The sequence below is a fragment of the Penicillium cosmopolitanum genome (assembly GCF_028827165.1).
Source record: "Penicillium cosmopolitanum strain IBT 29677 chromosome Unknown utg000009l:1.0-9042332.0:1.0-9050551.0, whole genome shotgun sequence".
In the NCBI taxonomy this organism is placed as follows: domain Eukaryota; kingdom Fungi; phylum Ascomycota; class Eurotiomycetes; order Eurotiales; family Aspergillaceae; genus Penicillium; species Penicillium cosmopolitanum.
Genome location: NW_026622679.1, coordinates 4,304,039 through 4,320,677, shown reverse-complemented (window position 1 = coordinate 4,320,677; position 16,639 = coordinate 4,304,039). Strand labels below are relative to the sequence as shown.

Below are 16,639 nucleotides of genomic sequence, written 5' to 3'. Positions count from 1 at the left end.
TAGAGGGAGCAGTGGTTATAGTACGATATGTACGATTGATCTGGGTATAGATGGATGTTATGGAAACAAGTATCGTTGCAGTCTGCAGTGTAGCTCAACTTGAAATTTTGAATTTTGCGGTTCCATTTTTGTTCATATCGGTTCGTATCTGACATTTGAGTACATAAAAAGAAAAGACTATTACGGCCTCCATGAGGATCGGTATGTAGAAAAATCTCCGAGTCGTTTTGGTAAAAGTCAAAAAGCCCAAACGCCAATTGGAAAAGTGCTATGCAGACATCATCGTATAAGATCGAGAATCAAGACAAGAAAGTGGGAATATTTATGTTCAAACCAGCGGCTGTTGCTGCTGGTGCTGTTGCTGCTGCTGCGGCCCCACGGGTTCACCAGATGTCAGGCTAGAATCCTCGCTCCACACAAAATGTCCGAATGTCAGCACGGCCTGGAAAATCTCCTTGCCAGTGGGTACTATGTGTTCCGAGGAAGGAGGAAACCGTAGCTGCCACGGTCGCGGAGTTTGATCTGGAAAGAGTATCTGGCATGCAGCTTATGATAGAACCAGTCCAGGGCGCTGCCGCCCGAGTTCAGGTTAGCCGCTTCCCCGTTCGGCAGAATACCCTCACAGGCAGATGTCACGTCATATGACTCGCGGGTCGTCATTCGAATTGCCTTGGCCAGGCCCAAAGCCAGCTCCTCCAAACTTTCAAGGGTGGGAGGAACGGAGGAGCAACTGTAGGAGTAAGGGTATAGGATTTGTTGAGAGTAGGAGTGCAGATCCAAGAGACCGATGATATCTGCTCGCCCGCTCTCAGTCTCGTTCTGCGCCCACTGGGCCAATCGTTGAGATTCCAATGCTTCGAAGGGCTCGGAACCGGCATAATTCTCTGAGCAGGGGTTTGAGCGGGTTGTTTCTCCATCCCACTCAAAATCCCAGGCACGGTCGAGATCGACTCCTGGGCAGATCGGGAGGCCCGTTGGCTGTCGATTCTTCCGCCATAGGCGGTCCGACTTCCATGAATAGACATAACCATCGGGGTTCAAGGTTGGGATGAAAATCCAGTCAAATTCATTAAGAAGATGGGTGACCTCGAGCGACTCGCCATATTGGGTAATCAGATTATAAGCAACATAGGTGACTGTGGAGGTACTGATCCACTCCCGAGCGTGGAGACCACCCATCATGACGATGGTCTTCCGCGGGCTTGGCGAGGAATGTCCATCACGACGTGCGCCGAGTCGTAGAGCCGGGATCTCTCGGCCTTCGTGGGTGTGACCGATATTGATGAAGCTTGCATGGGATGAAAACATTGACGCCATCAGTCGCATCCACTGCACAATGACGGATAAGGGCTGATATTCGCGGAAAAAAACATCCTCAATTTCGGCGGTGCGACCGTGGGCGGATCCAGTTCCTGTATCGGGGTGTAATGGGTGCAAAGGGTGATAATGAGTTCTTGGGTAGGTGGCATAGATCATATCGACGAGATCATCCATAAGTGGGGTGTGCGATGTACGGAGAGAAGCAGGCAGCAGCTCCAGCAGGGAAGGAATCTATGATCCGGATATCCGCGATAAGCAACTTGAACAAGGAATTGAAAAATTTGAAGGAATCCGATGAGACATGACTTACCATGCTATCTGTCAGTCGAATGTCCACATATTCTGCGGTAATGGCCCAGACATCGAGGAGCAAAACCCGGGAGGCGGCGGCCAGAGCGTCCGCTTCTTCCGGCTGGCGAATTTGGAAGCGGAGGACTACATCACTCTCATAGCGATCACGAACATTGGAAGGAGGAAGATTTTGGGCATGCTTGGGACAGTTGGAGTGCTCAATACCCCAGACGGATTCGATGACCCAGTCTCGGAGTCGGGTCCACGGACGGCGTGGGTCTGGGTGAGAGAGCTGGTGAGCGGGCAGTAGCGGAGGTGGAGGAGTAATGCTGGAACCGGCGGGGATGGCGAGGATGGAAGGAATTCCAGTGGCAGCCAAAAGTAAATAGGCCGGAAGAAGGCGCATGGTGGGGGGGGTGGAAGGATCAAGTTCCAATATGAAGAGGTGGTGAAGGTGGAGGTTGAAGTGGTGAGGGAGGTGAAGTGCGGAGAAGGCGGGGAGTAGTCATCACTTTGTAGAGTGGTGTAGTAGTGAGGGTAGTATATAGTATAATATTTCAATTTACTACTATAGTCTAGTATGAATGTACTGCTTTAGCAGGAATATCCACTACTAGGTAGTATTATTTCCAAAGTACCTAGGTAATAATAGTAGCAGACTGGTATACCTAGAGTGTATATGGCAGTGGCAGTATATAATTAGTACTATCGTAGCAGGCTACAGTGTTTACCACACTAAAATAAAGTTACGACTTGAGCTGTTAGTAGTTCACTAGTATCTGGCATAATTCTACTATTCATTTAATGGATAATTAAAAAATAATTTATTAGCACCTGGGCATAAACATAAAATATTCAGATTATTGTATACTCTACACTCTACTCTACTGCCACTGCCACTGCCACTGCACTTGGCGCTGTACCTTCCTGGGCACACCCACACCACCTTCTCCTCCAGTTCTCCTCTCTCCCCCCCCGTACTACCCACCTTCACCATCACCATCACCTTCTACAACCACCTTCTATCACCAGCACCTTCGCCTACTCCCTTCTAGAACATCCAGACCAGTCCAGACCTCCCAACGTGGCTGTTCTCCGTGGTCCATCCACTTGACTCCCCTTGCCGCGTTCCCCTTTTTCGCCAGCTGACGACTCGGACCCTCGCAACTCCACTCCACACCTGCCCACTCCACTCTTCTCAATCCCACCGCGTTCTGGATTCCTCCTCCACGTCGCCATGCACCATTGATCCTTCCTTCCAACGCATCCTCTCCCAATCTTCTCCAAGGCACACCGTATGGGTCTGATTACCGTTCTCGTGCTTCGTTGCTATGCATTGGAAAGGCCTGCGGCTGGTCGCCGATAGTAGCTCCAAGCGCCAGAGCACTATCGACCCTCAAGCCTACGCCCAACCCCAAAGTCGTCGCAGCGAGCATCTCCCACGCCCCTCCCCGCCGACCACTGAGCCGCGATACTCCGAGTCAACTCCGCGTCTCCCGGGTCTCTCTCCGCCGAACGAACAAGCCGAGTTTGAAAGTCCATCCGATGCTGCGAGGGGGCTCCAGATCCCTGGCGAGCAGGGGGGTCAACCGCATGGCCATGGCCATGCGGTAGACCGGTCCGACTTTGCCGGCTCCTCCTCTGCCGACACCTCCAGTATGCGGAGGAATCGCTTCAGCTTTATGAGACTACGCCATGCCTCCGATCCTCAGCTTTCAAAAAGCTACACGAAAGCCCAGCAAGAAGCTCCACCAGTGCCTTCTCTACCACCTCCGAAGATCATCACCACTGCCCCGACGAGCAATGAATTAGATCAACCGGTAAAACATCGGAATAAGTTCTCCTTCCGCCCATCCTCTCGTAAACAATCCATGGAGGATCTATCACGAAGTTCGACGGATCACCCGAGATCAAAACAAACTCGCAAGAACCAGGGCTCGACCGACTCACAGATCGGCGACTCGAGCCTTTCGACCTTCCAAACAACTTCCGAGACCCCCGGGCGACTCTCGACGAACTCCCTCCGAGGTGGCAGCCGGGACCAACCCGTCGATTCTAATCGATCCTCTGCCGTGGACCCTCGATTCTCTGAATCTTCGCGGTCAGACCAGAGCTATGGGGATCAAGCACCCACATATCAGACCAACTCTCCTCGTGAAGGCCACGGTTCTACATCTAGTGCCAAGCGATTCCGCTTACCCCGTCTCAAGCGCAACAGGAGTCCCTTGTTCCCACTTCCCCCGAAACCAACCCCCAGCAGCCGCGCGCTGGACGCCGCCCCAAAGTTCTCCGCCGATACTCCCAAGTCCGATGGCTCGGTGGATCACGACCAGGTCTCGCCTCTTCCCTCCCCCCTCACGTTCCTCTGTCGGACTAGCCTCCTCGGTCCCCCCGCAACTCTTCCGTAATGACTCCACGAATTCCGCTCGCTCCTTGCGCTCCAATCCGTCCCATAATGGCCGCGGTCGATCATCAACAATGGGCTCGGTGGCCGAGAATCAGGATGATTTATCTCCCGTCCCATATCTCGCATCTTCCGGACGTACTTCGACTTCTACCAGTGGCCGCAAGAGCTTCGGTGATCTTTTCAATATTTCTCAGCGTTTGCGTCAGAATTCTGAGCCCCCATTCCCTCGACATGGTTCCCCTGGTGTTGGCGGCCCCGGATCATTGACTCCAGTTTCAAAGCCAGAGTTACCACCAGTCCCTTCGCGGGAGGAAGATGACACGCCTGCCAGCTATCTCACAAAGCTAGAAGAAAATCTGCCAAAGGGATCTATCGCCGGTATTCTTGCTCAGTCGGACCAAGAATTCTTCAAAGTTGCGCTCAGAAAATACATGCGAGGGTTCCACTACTTTGGTGACCCTATTGACATGTCTATTCGGAAGCTGTTGATGGAAGTGGAGCTACCAAAGGAAACGCAGCAAATCGATCGTTTCCTCCAAGCATTCGCAGATAGGTACCACGAGTGCAATCCAGGTATCTTTGCAACCACTGGTATGGTTTCCGCGACATGGCCCGATTCCAGCCCTTGTCTCCCAAACTAACAATAATTTAGACCAAGCGTATTTCATCGCATTCTCGATCTTGATTCTTCACACCGACGTTTTCAACAAGAACAACAAGCGGAAGATGCAAAAGCCCGATTATGTGAAGAATACCCGCGGCGAGGGCATCTCTGATGACATTCTAGAATGCTTCTATGAGAATATCTCGTACACTCCATTCATCCACGTCGAGGATGCAAATCTGCGCGAACGCAATCTGGCCAAGCCACGACGAGCTTTGTTCAAGAGTACAAGTTCCGAGCATTTGTCACGGGTATCCAGGGAGCCCGTGGACCCGTATACACTCATTCTCGATAGCAAACTCGGCTCCCTCAGACCCACCTTGAAAGACGTCATGGAACTAGAGGACACCTACAATCACGTTGGAACCGACGGGCTCCCTGACATCGATGACTTGCACCAGGCTTTCACCAAGTCGGGCATTCTGCAGATCATATCTCTCCGCTCGCGCCCGGATGCTTTCATGCAAGGAGTTGTCGATACTTCTGCCGACTCCAATCCCGGTCTGGTAGACATCAAAGTCGCCAAGGTCGGTGTTCTTTGGCGGAAAGACCCGAAGAAGAAGCGAGCCCGATCTCCGTGGCAGGAATGGGGCGCGGTCCTCACCTTTTCACAGCTTTACTTCTTCCGCAATGTTGCCTGGGTACGCTCGCTCATGGCGCAAAACGATGCGTACGTGAAGGGTGGACGGAAGGGAACTATGGTCTTCAAACCTCCCCTTGCGGAATTCAAGCCCGATGCGATCATGTCGACCAACGATGCAGTGGCGCTCTTGGACACGGATTACAAGAAGCATAAGCATGCGTTTTCGTTTGTGCGACGCAATGCGATCGAAGAGATCTTCCTTGCGGCCTCCGAAACCGAGATGAACGACTGGATTTCAAAGCTCAACTATGCCGCCGCGTTCCGAACTACTGGCGTTCGTACTAAGGGTATGATCGCTACGAACTACGAGGGTCAACGGTATCGCAAGAGCCAGCGAATGAACTCTATCTCGTCAGTCCAGTCACACCAGTCATCGGACAAGGAACCTCCCTCGCCCAGCATCGACACCGATATTGTGGCAGAGTTTGTTGCTGCCCGTCGTCAATTGATGAGCCAGAAGATTCGGGAAACCAATGAGAAGCTCTTCGTCACGCAGAGACAACTTGACGATCTTCTGCGGAATGCACGACATCTGCAATTACTGACTCCTGTTCATCCTCGTGCCCGTGAGGGTGTCATCATGGCTGCGGGTCGCATGGCCGCCAAGCTTAAGTGGGTTAGACAAGACATCTGGCGCAACAAGTGCTACCGGGAGGTTCTTCTTCGGGACCTCGGCGAGGATGAGAGTGTTGTTCCGGAGCGAGCGGCATCGGTTGGCGATGAGCCGGCCAGTTCCATTCCGGCTCGGATGGCATCGGTCTCCGGTCCATCGGTGAAATACGAGCCTAGTATCCAGCATAGTATCCAACAAGCGCCGAGTATCGTCCATACAGTGTCCAGCCATGATACGGAAGAGACTACTGCGGCAACAGCGGCTGTGGACAGTCCCCTCGACCCTGCCCTCCTCAAGCAGCCCTCGGTCGATGAGATGCGCCGCCCTAGTCTCCCCGCATCAACTACCTCATCTGACTTTGCTCGTGTTGGCCGACCGCTCTCAGTTGCCCTCGCTTCCGACCAAGGCAAGGCCTCTGATTCAGACGTGCAACTTGAGCGTGAGGCTTCCGTGGTTAGCCGCGTTAGCCGGTTTGATGGTTCTAGTCTCAACTCTCGAGGCTCCAGACTCACTTCCCCTGCCAGTTGGGACGAGGGCGAGGAACGCCTGCTGCGAGAAACAGGGTTGTTGGATTTGAGTGGTTCTCCCCCGCCACGGAAACAACCAACAACTGTACCGGAAGCCGACGGCGAGGATAAACCAGATGAATTATCCGAAGTATCTCAAAGTGACAGGCCCAGCCGTGTCCGCCGCAGCCTGCATCGCTCACTGCGTGAATCTCCTCATATTCATATGAACCGACACCACTCGCACACCCACAGCAAAAGGAACCGCGGATCGGTGTCCAGCATTGGGCCGCTATCAGATGATGACACTACCCATGAAGGCGGCCTTTCGCGGAAGACACCTAGCTTCACCGTGCACGGCAAAAAGGCTTCCGTTGTTACCTTCGGATCCGAGTGGCAGAACATGTCTCCTGAGGAACGTCTCAAGCTAAGGAAGCCTACTCCGCACGATGAACCCCGAGCCTCCGAGCCGAACATACTCAGTAGCGGCGAGTCGGTGAGATCGGGGGTCGTCCCAGACGGCCGGCCTCGATCCTTCCGCAGCGTCAGCACCACAACTGGGATCAGCATGCGCAGTGACGACGAGCCAATCGACTTCTTCAAAGATGCACACGAGGATCTGCCCCGACCTTCTGAGAATGTAGCTCCAGACGAAACAGTCGCCAGTGATCCCCCCCGAATCGCCTTCCGGAACGATCATCCTCAACCACCACCACCTTACCCCACCCCACAGCGCACCGTCCCCATCGTCAAATCCCCTAGGTGCGCCCCCGTCATCGGAGAGCCTTCGACAACAAGCCGTGGGTGTGTAGCCCATAGCACCACCCACGGCTCTCGGCTCTCGGCCCTCCCCTTCCATTACCATTCGAACCTCGACACGCATTGTATAGCACGAAATCCGTTTGATCTCCTGTTTTTTATGACGATTATACCCCCATTTCCACTTCAACTCCTATTTTCCGTTGGGCCCTTTGCATTGAACGATGGCTGGAACTGATCAATCTCTGATTCTTTTTGACTTTCATCCTCGTTCTCATTCTCACAGCCTGGTTGTCTTTTTTCTTTCCCCCTCTCCCTCTCTCTTTCTCTCTTCGTGGTTTCGGTCCGGACGGGGTTTCATTTGATCTGTGCATTGCAATGCATGGAAAGCATGGGAATGCATTTTGGTGCGACGCGATTACAATTTGTTTTGTTCCGTCTATGATTTCGCCTCATATTTTACTATCTGTGGTGTTCAGAGTAGGAGTTGAGTTGAGTTTGTTTGAGGTTCTAAAGTCAAGTCAGTCTGCGATCTGATGGATGTGATGTGATGTGATGCAGTGCAATGCGATGTGTATCTCGATCCCTCTGTCATGATCACTCAATTCGTGTTTGGCCTTCCTAATAGGATTTAGGTTAGTAGACAAAAGAAAAGCTTATTCCAATTGTCACTGTGACTTAATTCCATAATCTTCCAAGAATACTCCGTAGATATTCAGATACTAACGAATGTACTCCAACTGGAGCAGTTCTACTCCGATGATGCAGAGCTCCAGGCGGTGGAGATCTCCACCAATCAAATCCCACAATGACACAAACTCCACTTAAGCTCCGCAAAAGTCCCGTCTCCAATTCAATTCCAATTCCAATTCCATCTTAATTTCAACTTACCTTCAACTCTGCTCTTCGTCAATCCAATCCAATCCAAACAAATCCTTCAAACAGCTCGAACCACCCTACAAAACTACAACCACCCACCCAAACAAAATGGCGCACTCAAAGCGCAACACCTCCCTCCCACACTTCACATCCTACGAGCGAAGCCTACTACGCTCAACATGGGGCACAAAGCGCAGCGTAATAGGCCGAGACTCATTCCTTCCCTTCGCATCCTGCAAACTCTGTCTCCAACCCGCCCGATCACCAGTAGTATCCTGTTCTACAAACGGCGACCTTTTCTGTCGCGAGTGCGCCATCGCCGACCTGCTCGCGCAAAGGCAGGAAATTAAACGCGGCGAGCGCGAGCGTGATGAGGCGAAGAAACGTCTTGCGGAGGATGATGAGCGCATGGCTGATGAGGCTAGGGCTAAAGATTTGAGAGAGTTTGAACTTGTTTCTATGGGGTTGGGGGGTGGGGGGAGAAGCGTAAAGCTGGGACTGGGAGTGGGGATGCGAAGGAGGAGGAAGAGGCAATTGCGCGATTTAAGGCGAGAGAGGTCGAGGTTGATGGTGTTAAAAGGAAGGTTTTTGAATTAAATGAGAAGGATATGGAGCGCGTTGCGCGGGAGGAGAGGGAGAGGTTGAGGGATGAGTTGAAGAAGGAGAAGGTTAGTCCCGCGAAGCGCGGCCACGCTCATTCCGTCCGGAGGAAGTCCCCCGGGGGGAGCTCTATGCTAACGCTATCTCAGTCTGAATCAAGCAAATCCGCCCTACCCTCTTTCTGGGTTCCATCCCTAACGCCAAATACCGACGCCAATGAAATCGCCGCCAGCAAAGCCGTTAAATTGGCGCCAATTTGTCCCGGGTCCTCCGAGACCCATAAGCATACTTATTCGCTGAAGTCGTTGGTTGAGGTTCATTTTACTGAGGAGAAGGGTTCTGATGGGACGGTTTCTCGGGTTTGTCCGAGTTGTAAGAAGAATCTTAGTAATGGGTTGAAAGCTATGCGTAAGTTTCTTTCTCAATTCCTTTTTATAACAACTCGAAAGGGCACAAGGGTGAAGGCTAATTGAAATCTTGCAGTCACAAAACCATGCGGTCATGTCATCTGTCAACCATGCGTTACGAAATTCATGACTCCACACGCTGTCCTGGATCCGCATGCCTCGAAGGAAGAACAGGCTCAGCATGGGCTGGTACTGTGTTATGTTTGTGAGACGGATCTTACGACTCGTGAGGAGAAGTCTAAGGATGCGGATGGGTCGAAGAAGAAGTCTAAGAAGAAGGATAAGGATGCTGTTAAGCCTGGTCTTGTTGAGGTTAGCTCTGAGGGGACGGGCTTTGCGGGTGGTGGTGGGAATGTGGCTACTAAGACTGGTGTTGCTTTTCAGTGTTGAGCTGGAAGTATTGCCTGTACCCTGGTGGGAAATGGTACTATCTTTCTAGAAGTGTTAATGAATTATACCAGTAGACATGAGCTTGTACTATATGAAAAAATACGGACTATTCACCGTGCGTACGTGCATTGATACACTCATCTCGATCTTGCAACTACCAGTAGTAGAAATAGTATGTGACAATGGCTCGGAACAATGAAATGCATGAGAGAGTGAATGTATGCCCACCTGGGCGGGTGGTGATATCAGAGGCCAGGGGCATATGAGGCATCTCAGTCTCAACACGATGGGTCCTGTTGGAATTTAGTGGCGATTCAACACCACTCGGAAGAAACTGAAAAACATTGTCAGCTTCAGCTTTTGAGTGGATGAGAGAACTTCCAAGGTCGAGCACTGTGAGGCTTAGACCTCCAAGCAGTGCTTGCATAGGCGCCTATACAGCCAATTAGAGAGCACTTCCTACCAATACGAACAACAACACCGCCCTCACTTGTCAGCCTGATATTGGGAGAGAGCTGAGTTAAATGAAACACTCCTTTTCAGCTTTTGCGGAGTGCTGCAAGAAAGTTGTTCATTGTGTCGCTGCTCGAATCAGGCTCAGGATGAGCGACCTTATATCTCGCCCAGGTCCTTCCGGGGGCAACCCTCAAGCACAAGACCCCACAACGGCGCTAAGACGGGCGTTGGTGGCCTTTGAGGATGTGCTCACAGAGGAGCAAAAGCAGAAATTTCTTGCAAGCAACGACAAACCGGACATTGCGAGCGTGATTTCATTCGTGGCAGAAGTCGACGCGAATAACAGCAGCACAGCAAGGAGATGTGTTGCCCCGAGATTGTATTCCTTTCTCGAGTCGACGCAGCAATTTACTGCTATCGTAGACACTTTTGTCAGCTCCAATCCTCAGATTGCCGCTTTGGTCTGGGGAGGAGTCAAATTCGCTATCCTCTCGGCAAGCAACATTTCATCCTACTTCGAGAAAGTGACGAGCATGATTATGGAGATCGGCAAGACTTGTCCAAGATACCAACAGTTTGGCCAACTCTACCCCGGATGCACTGGCCTCCAGCGTGAACTATGCGAATACTACGCAACTATTGTTCGTCTTTGTATCAAAATTGTTGAATCATGCCGACGAGCCCCTGTTTCACAGATTCTATCCTCTGTTTTCAACCCCTTTGAATCCGAATTCCAGCCTCTCCTAATTCAACTTGAACAGACTATAAAAAGCGTGCGCTTGGAAATTTCGCTTGCCGCCAACCAGGCCCTTGAAGAAATGAGAAAGCTAGTGGAACATGAAAGTCATAACAGCACGTCCTTCCGCCGACTCGCATTGAAATTTCATGAAAAGTCCGAGAAAGAGAACGCAGATGCGAACGAGTGGCGGCTTCTCAGGTTGAAAAGAGAAAACGCAAAATTGAGATCTGCAGTCAAGGATAACCTCTCAGCTTTCGACTTTGCAAAGCCATGGAAGCAGGCTTTAAGAAAGCGCGTGCCTTCCACAGCGGAATGGCTCCAGCAAGAACCAGTGTTCTCTCATTGGAGAGATTCCCCACAGAGCTCCATTCTCTGGTGTCCCGGCAAAATGGGCGCGGGAAAAACAATCATGATGTCTAATGTAGTGGCACATCTATATAGCTCGAGACAGCCCGATGATGTTATCTCCTACTGCTTCTGCTCTGTGGAGAACTCGGAATCCCTATCAGCCAGAAGCGTCTTTGGGACCATCGCCCGCCAATTGCTTTCTTCTCAAATCGAGACTGAGAACATTCAAAAGCTCCGAGAACTCGAGAGTATGACTCAAAATCTCGATACATCACAGGTTATTGACCTGCTTCTCTCATACCTCGGCAGCGGCAAACAGTACTTTTTAGTGCTGGATGGAGTTGAGGAATTTGAAAGTGACGAGCTCAAAGATCTGACATCAGGTCTAGCTACACTTTGTCGGAGCCAAAATCAAACCTTTAAACTGATCTGCGCAGGCCGTTTTGAACTTGAAAACAAGTTATTCAATTTGAACAAACTTAACTTGACTATCCCGATTACAGGCCAAGAGGTCGATACAGACATAGATCGGTATATCTCGACTATCCTCATTCGTTGTCTCGAGGAAGAGCAGTTGAAGTTAGGAGACCCTGGTCTGATAATCAAAATATCCGACGCATTACGCGATGGATCTAATGGCATGTAAGTGAAATATCAAGGTGCAACCGGCCTGATATGCCGACAAAATATGGCGTCAGAGGTTCTAGCAAAATATCACTGGAAAAATATTTCTAACAAAGCTACTCAATTAGGTTTCTTTGGGCCCATTTGACCATCCAGGATCTCTGTGCCCAACAAAGCGATAATGACATCCTCGCTGCTCTGGAAACCCTTCCTCGGAGCTTACAAGATATCTTTGATCGAAGAATCTCTCGTATCCGAGTTCAGCAACGCAGTGATAACGCCCTCAAGGCTTTGAAATACTGCGGTATTCTCAAGCGTCCACTGGCCGTAATGGCGTATCAAGAATTATTAAGCCTCTCTCCATACCAAAAGTCTCTTGATCGTGGAAGCTTTCCCAACGACATGGATCAAGTTTGGAGCGACTGTTGTGGCTTAGTGTTTGTGGACGAGGAAGAAGGCACTGTCCACTATGTTCATCAAAGTGTCAGAAAATATCTTTTCAACACCGTAAGCTCACATTTGAACGGCTTTAACATCGAAAGTATTGATAGCCGGCTCGGACTTCTCTGCATGACCTATTTGGACCTTTCCGACTTCAAGCGCCAGTTGGCGAAGGTACTCAAGTCTTCTAATGCTCGATTGCAACCAGTTCAGTTTGGCATTTCATCGATATCTCATTCAAGGAGCACAAAGAATCGAATAGCATTAAAGTTGCTTTCGAATCATCGTCAGATTCAAAATCCCAGCTCACAGGAGCTGGGGAGGAATATGGAAAGAATACTCCATGACTTCATGTCTTCATCTCAAACCCCTGAACAGGAGAATGAATTTCATTTCCTTGAATATGCTCAGGCACATTGGATCTCCCATACATCGAACAAAGCGACCTTCGAAAATCCGGATATGTGGGCTTTGTTTCGTAGGTGCTTGAAGAACGCCGATGTTGTTGCACATAAACCATGGAGCGAAAACTCTAGTCGGTCTCTATCCAAAGCTGAGGTTATCACGCAGCAGAGTCACTTTACCTTGCTGTTTTATTCTTGTATAGGAGTGCCAGGAAGGCTAGAAAAAGAGGATTTGATTCAAATCCTAAGGGATTGCAAATTGAAGGATCGGTTTCTATTCACAAATGAGATACTATCTGAGATCAAATCTGATAACCTCTCTGACTATGCGCTCTTTTATGCCGCTGAAGCAGGCTGCCTTGGATCGATCCGTCGTTCGCTCGAATCCAAAGCAGATGTGAATATCGTGGTGTCCGGCTGCTCAGCGCTCCAGGCAGCGCTAAAGGGAGCCCACTCGGCAGTAGTACGGGAACTACGGCTCGCCGGGGCGGATGTCAATTCCCACTGGAATCAGGAATCTTGCTACACTTGAAATTGCAGCGGGACAGGGTCAATTGGAGGAAGTAGAACGGCTACTAGCAGCTGGAGCAGTTGTCGAAGAATCCGGACCAGGAGACAAGTCGCCAAACAGAGCATTGCATGAAGCAATGAGAGGGGGTCATATGAAGGTAGCTAATACGTTGAATGGCTGCTGGGTCAGACATTCCGAGTAAGGTGACTCTACTCGAATTACCAGCGGCACGTGGTCACCTGGAAATAGTAGAGCAGATACTGGAAGCCTGCCCTGACATTGTTAACGAACCTCCAGGTGCTTCCGCAGTCGAAGCTGCAATGACAGCGGGTCATGCCGAGGTGGTTGATCGACCGCTAGAAGCCGGAGCCCATTGGGATGGACATGGGGATCCACGAAAAACTATGATAAAGACAGCGGGAGACTTAACTTTGGCTCATTCAAAGGCTCTTGGGCCCCAAAGGAGCCATGAGTACAAGGAAAAAGAACAGAGTGACTAATACTTGTTTCTGCTGAGATAAATCTTCATGAAAGGGGACGAGTGCCATTGCTTCTAAGATCCTCGTCAACTCCGAGTTCCTTGGAAGGTTGTGAAAGGATATAATCAATCGCGCTATATCCTTCCTAGCCTCCAGAGCAAACCAAAAAAGCGCAAGTGACTTCTAGAGATGTAGCGAAAGAGGGATACAGAAGAAATTATCTGAGTACACAGCAAAAACGAGAATATATGGAGGTGCTTTGTTGGTGGATCGCATGCTAATTCTGGATCTTAAGCAGCTAGATCCACACCAAACATGCTATTCGTCATAAGCTAGCTCATTAGATGTCAGGTAAATTCATTTGAGAACTACGTCTTCCAAGCCCTCGCCCCTTCTCTTCGGCGGGAGAGGTGGAAGTTCTGCCTCTCCCCATGCTGTCGCCTTTGAGTCAAATCGCGGTTTAGTGGCCATTATTTTAGAAAGGTCGGGGCGACTGCCACGTGCCTTTGGCTTCAATGAATCTTCTGGAGATTCCAATTTAGAAGCTGCATAGGATTTAGTGGTAAAACGTCCAAATGGCCTTCGGAGGTCAAAGCTTGTCTGTGGAAGATCCTGTGAATACGCGAATGTTGGTCGTTCTTTACGATCTTTGGCTTTAAGACTGCTAAGCCCACTGCGCCGAGCAGCATCAATCTCGGCTTTTGATGGCTGAGGAGGTATTTCTTTTTCGAATAAAGTCCTGTAATAGGGTTATCTGCCCCCACGGATGAAATGATCTGCAGTGGTATTAGCTTGAGCACTTGGCATAGAGGCCCCCACGTTGGGCCATACGGTAGATATAGGAGTCAGGATAGCATAGCAAATAAAATAGAAATAAAAATAGCCATCAAGTGCTCTGGTCCTGATCTACCTTTTGGCTTTTAGTAATTCCAATGACCTGACAGGGGCTAATTTGACTCGATAGCGCGAAAAGCGCGGGGGGTGGCTGCATGCGGAGGGGCCTTTGAGGACCTTGAGAGAGTTGCCAATGTATTTGCCCAATCAAATAATCCTTTGGGAATGAAAGAATGGTGATCTGTTGAGTTTCCAAGGTTCTCTCATTTCTCCCATCCAAATATCTTGCATTTCTTCCCATATAACTATACGCAGTAGTATACTGTAGTATACTATAGTATTCTATACTAGTACTGCCGTGACCGCCAAGCCTCGGGCGTTGACATCATTCAACCTTCCTTCTTTCCTCCGCTTCTTCTCTTCCTCTTCTTTTCTCCCCATCCGCACTCGCCATGGCTTCCAACGATATGCGGGGTTGGGTCATGAGCGGCGTCTCAGGCGTCGGTGAGTCTGACTACTCTTTTTCTCCATGTATGCGACTGATCTCCCTCCAGCTTGTGTCCTTGGATCGGCGGTCATTTGCGTCGACTTGGTGATGCGGCGGCTCACTCACCACAAGAGCTTCCAAATTGCCAACAGCAATAATTTCCTGTCGGCCTCATTATGTCTCAGTGCTGGTGTCATGGTGCGTAACTCATTTCTGAGACATTACCCCAGCGTATTTGCATGGCTAACCAGCACCAGCTATTCACCTCTTTGTATAGCATGCTCCCCACCTCCAAAGACTACCTCACGCGCGCCGGCTTCTCCCCGTCTGCCTCGGCCTATATTTTGATCGGTCTCTTCCTCGGAGGTGTGATTATCATCCAATTTCTCTCCGGTTTCATTCATCGCTTCATCCCGTCGCATGTGGTGGATTGTGCGCATAGTCACGGTGGCGCGGAAATTGATCCCGAGCGCGGCGAAACCCATCCTGCCGGAGGCGACCACCATGACCACCACACCCACCACCATAATGCGAATGGAAACACCGAGCGGACGCCCCTCTTGCGACCCTCCAATAGGGGTCACTCATTCAAATCCACTCCGGCAGTCTTACAGCGCACCCCGGTGGGCTCGCACTCTGTAAAGCGGGAATCGCTACAGACAATGCTCACCCGGCGAATCACGGCGTTGGTGGGCGGTGTGAAGCCCCTTTGTGATGAGAATGGACCATGCTACGGCTTTTCCCAGACTTGTGGGCGTGAATGCACCAAGGTATTTCCTCCGGAGTCATGCCCGCCGCCCGCAGGTGCGAACGAAGTCACGCGTGCCTCGCTGGTGCCACAGCACCGAAGCATCAGTGTACAGCTAGAGCCGGAATGTGCCAATGGGGCTGAATCGACCTCCGAACAATTTATAACTACCTCTGATACCGGGTATTACGACGCGATTGCTTCTCAGCACCCGCTCCATCATACCGCCAGCTCCTGCTCCTCGTCTCCGCCGCAAAAACCTCAGTCTGAACATACCATCCATGTCGATGTAGACGCTCATCATGACCATCACCACTCCGATACGCATGATCACGCTGACCCAGATTTGGCCAAGATTGCTGGTGACAGTACACACCATCATCACGTTCCGCAAAATGCTTTCTTGTCCATTGGTCTGCAGACCGTCGTCGCGATTGCTCTGCACAAACTTCCCGAGGGTTTCATCACATACGCCACAAACCACGCCAGTCCGACCCTCGGTCTTACAGTATTCTTGGCTCTGTTTATTCACAATATCGTGGAGGGTTTTGCTATGGCTCTACCACTATACCTTGCCTTAAACTCTCGCTGGAAAGCCATATTTTGGTCCAGTCTGCTCGGCGGTATTAGCCAGCCCGCCGGCGCCGGTCTCGCCGCCCTGTGGATTTGGGGAGCAGGACGCAGCAGCCATGACGCACATGGCCCATCTTGGGGTGTTTATGGCGGAATGTTTGCTGCTACCGCCGGCGTCATGACATCTGTCGCTCTATCACTTTTCAGCGAGGGCTTAGGCTTGACACATCACCGAAGCATGGCTATTGGATTTGCTGTCGCTGGAATGGGACTCATGGGCGTCAGCTTTGCCTTGACAGCCTAAACAGCCTTACCTTGGATTGATGACACTCCTTTTGCATACAAATTGGCGCTGCACATTGCATAAGAAATCACGAAAAAGACGGTTGCGGCGTTGCTTTGGCTTTTTTCTTGTATCCTTTTTGCTGGAATTCCAGAAGTGCATACACCTTTTGATTCATTAAAATGATGTACAGGATGTGGACCAGGTACATGATCGTCGGTGTGCTCGAATTG

General features: G+C 50.6%; 6 protein-coding genes across 6 annotated transcripts; 5 read left to right on the top strand and 1 right to left on the bottom strand.

Moving 5' to 3' along the window:
• Nucleotides 1–328: 328 nt before the first annotated feature.
• On the bottom strand, nt 329–2,017 carry N7509_009718 (M14 family metallopeptidase; the record flags this gene model as incomplete). The annotated part of the gene is made up of 3 exons (XM_056634355.1): nt 329–468; nt 495–1,551; nt 1,631–2,017. The coding sequence occupies 3 exons, from the start codon at nt 2,015–2,017 to the stop codon at nt 329–331; spliced, it is 1,584 nt and encodes a 527-aa protein (XP_056484975.1).
• A 925-nt stretch (nt 2,018–2,942) lies between these two features.
• Nucleotides 2,943–4,019, top strand: N7509_009717 (uncharacterized protein; the record flags this gene model as incomplete). The annotated part of the gene is made up of 1 exon (XM_056634354.1): nt 2,943–4,019. The coding sequence occupies one exon, from the start codon at nt 2,943–2,945 to the stop codon at nt 4,017–4,019; it is 1,077 nt and encodes a 358-aa protein (XP_056484974.1).
• Nucleotides 4,020–4,089: 70 nt separating this feature from the next.
• Nucleotides 4,090–7,246, top strand: N7509_009716 (PH and SEC7 domain-containing protein; the record flags this gene model as incomplete). Its single annotated transcript, XM_056634353.1, has 2 exons — nt 4,090–4,609; nt 4,671–7,246. Coding segments are annotated over 2 exons (3,096 nt in total), but the record flags the coding sequence as incomplete, so codon positions are not given.
• A 944-nt stretch (nt 7,247–8,190) lies between these two features.
• Nucleotides 8,191–9,479, top strand: N7509_009715 (putative RING finger domain protein; the record flags this gene model as incomplete). The annotated part of the gene is made up of 4 exons (XM_056634352.1): nt 8,191–8,546; nt 8,588–8,750; nt 8,832–9,090; nt 9,166–9,479. The coding sequence occupies 4 exons, from the start codon at nt 8,191–8,193 to the stop codon at nt 9,477–9,479; spliced, it is 1,092 nt and encodes a 363-aa protein (XP_056484972.1).
• A 602-nt stretch (nt 9,480–10,081) lies between these two features.
• On the top strand, nt 10,082–13,023 carry N7509_009714 (uncharacterized protein; the record flags this gene model as incomplete). The annotated part of the gene is made up of 2 exons (XM_056634351.1): nt 10,082–11,664; nt 11,775–13,023. 2 exons carry the CDS (start codon nt 10,082–10,084, stop codon nt 13,021–13,023), a joined length of 2,832 nt encoding a protein of 943 aa, XP_056484971.1.
• A 1,744-nt stretch (nt 13,024–14,767) lies between these two features.
• On the top strand, nt 14,768–16,427 carry N7509_009713 (Zn(2+) transporter ZRT3; the record flags this gene model as incomplete). The annotated part of the gene is made up of 3 exons (XM_056634350.1): nt 14,768–14,819; nt 14,870–15,000; nt 15,060–16,427. The coding sequence occupies 3 exons, from the start codon at nt 14,768–14,770 to the stop codon at nt 16,425–16,427; spliced, it is 1,551 nt and encodes a 516-aa protein (XP_056484970.1).
• Between the last annotated feature and the right edge of the window lie 212 nt (nt 16,428–16,639).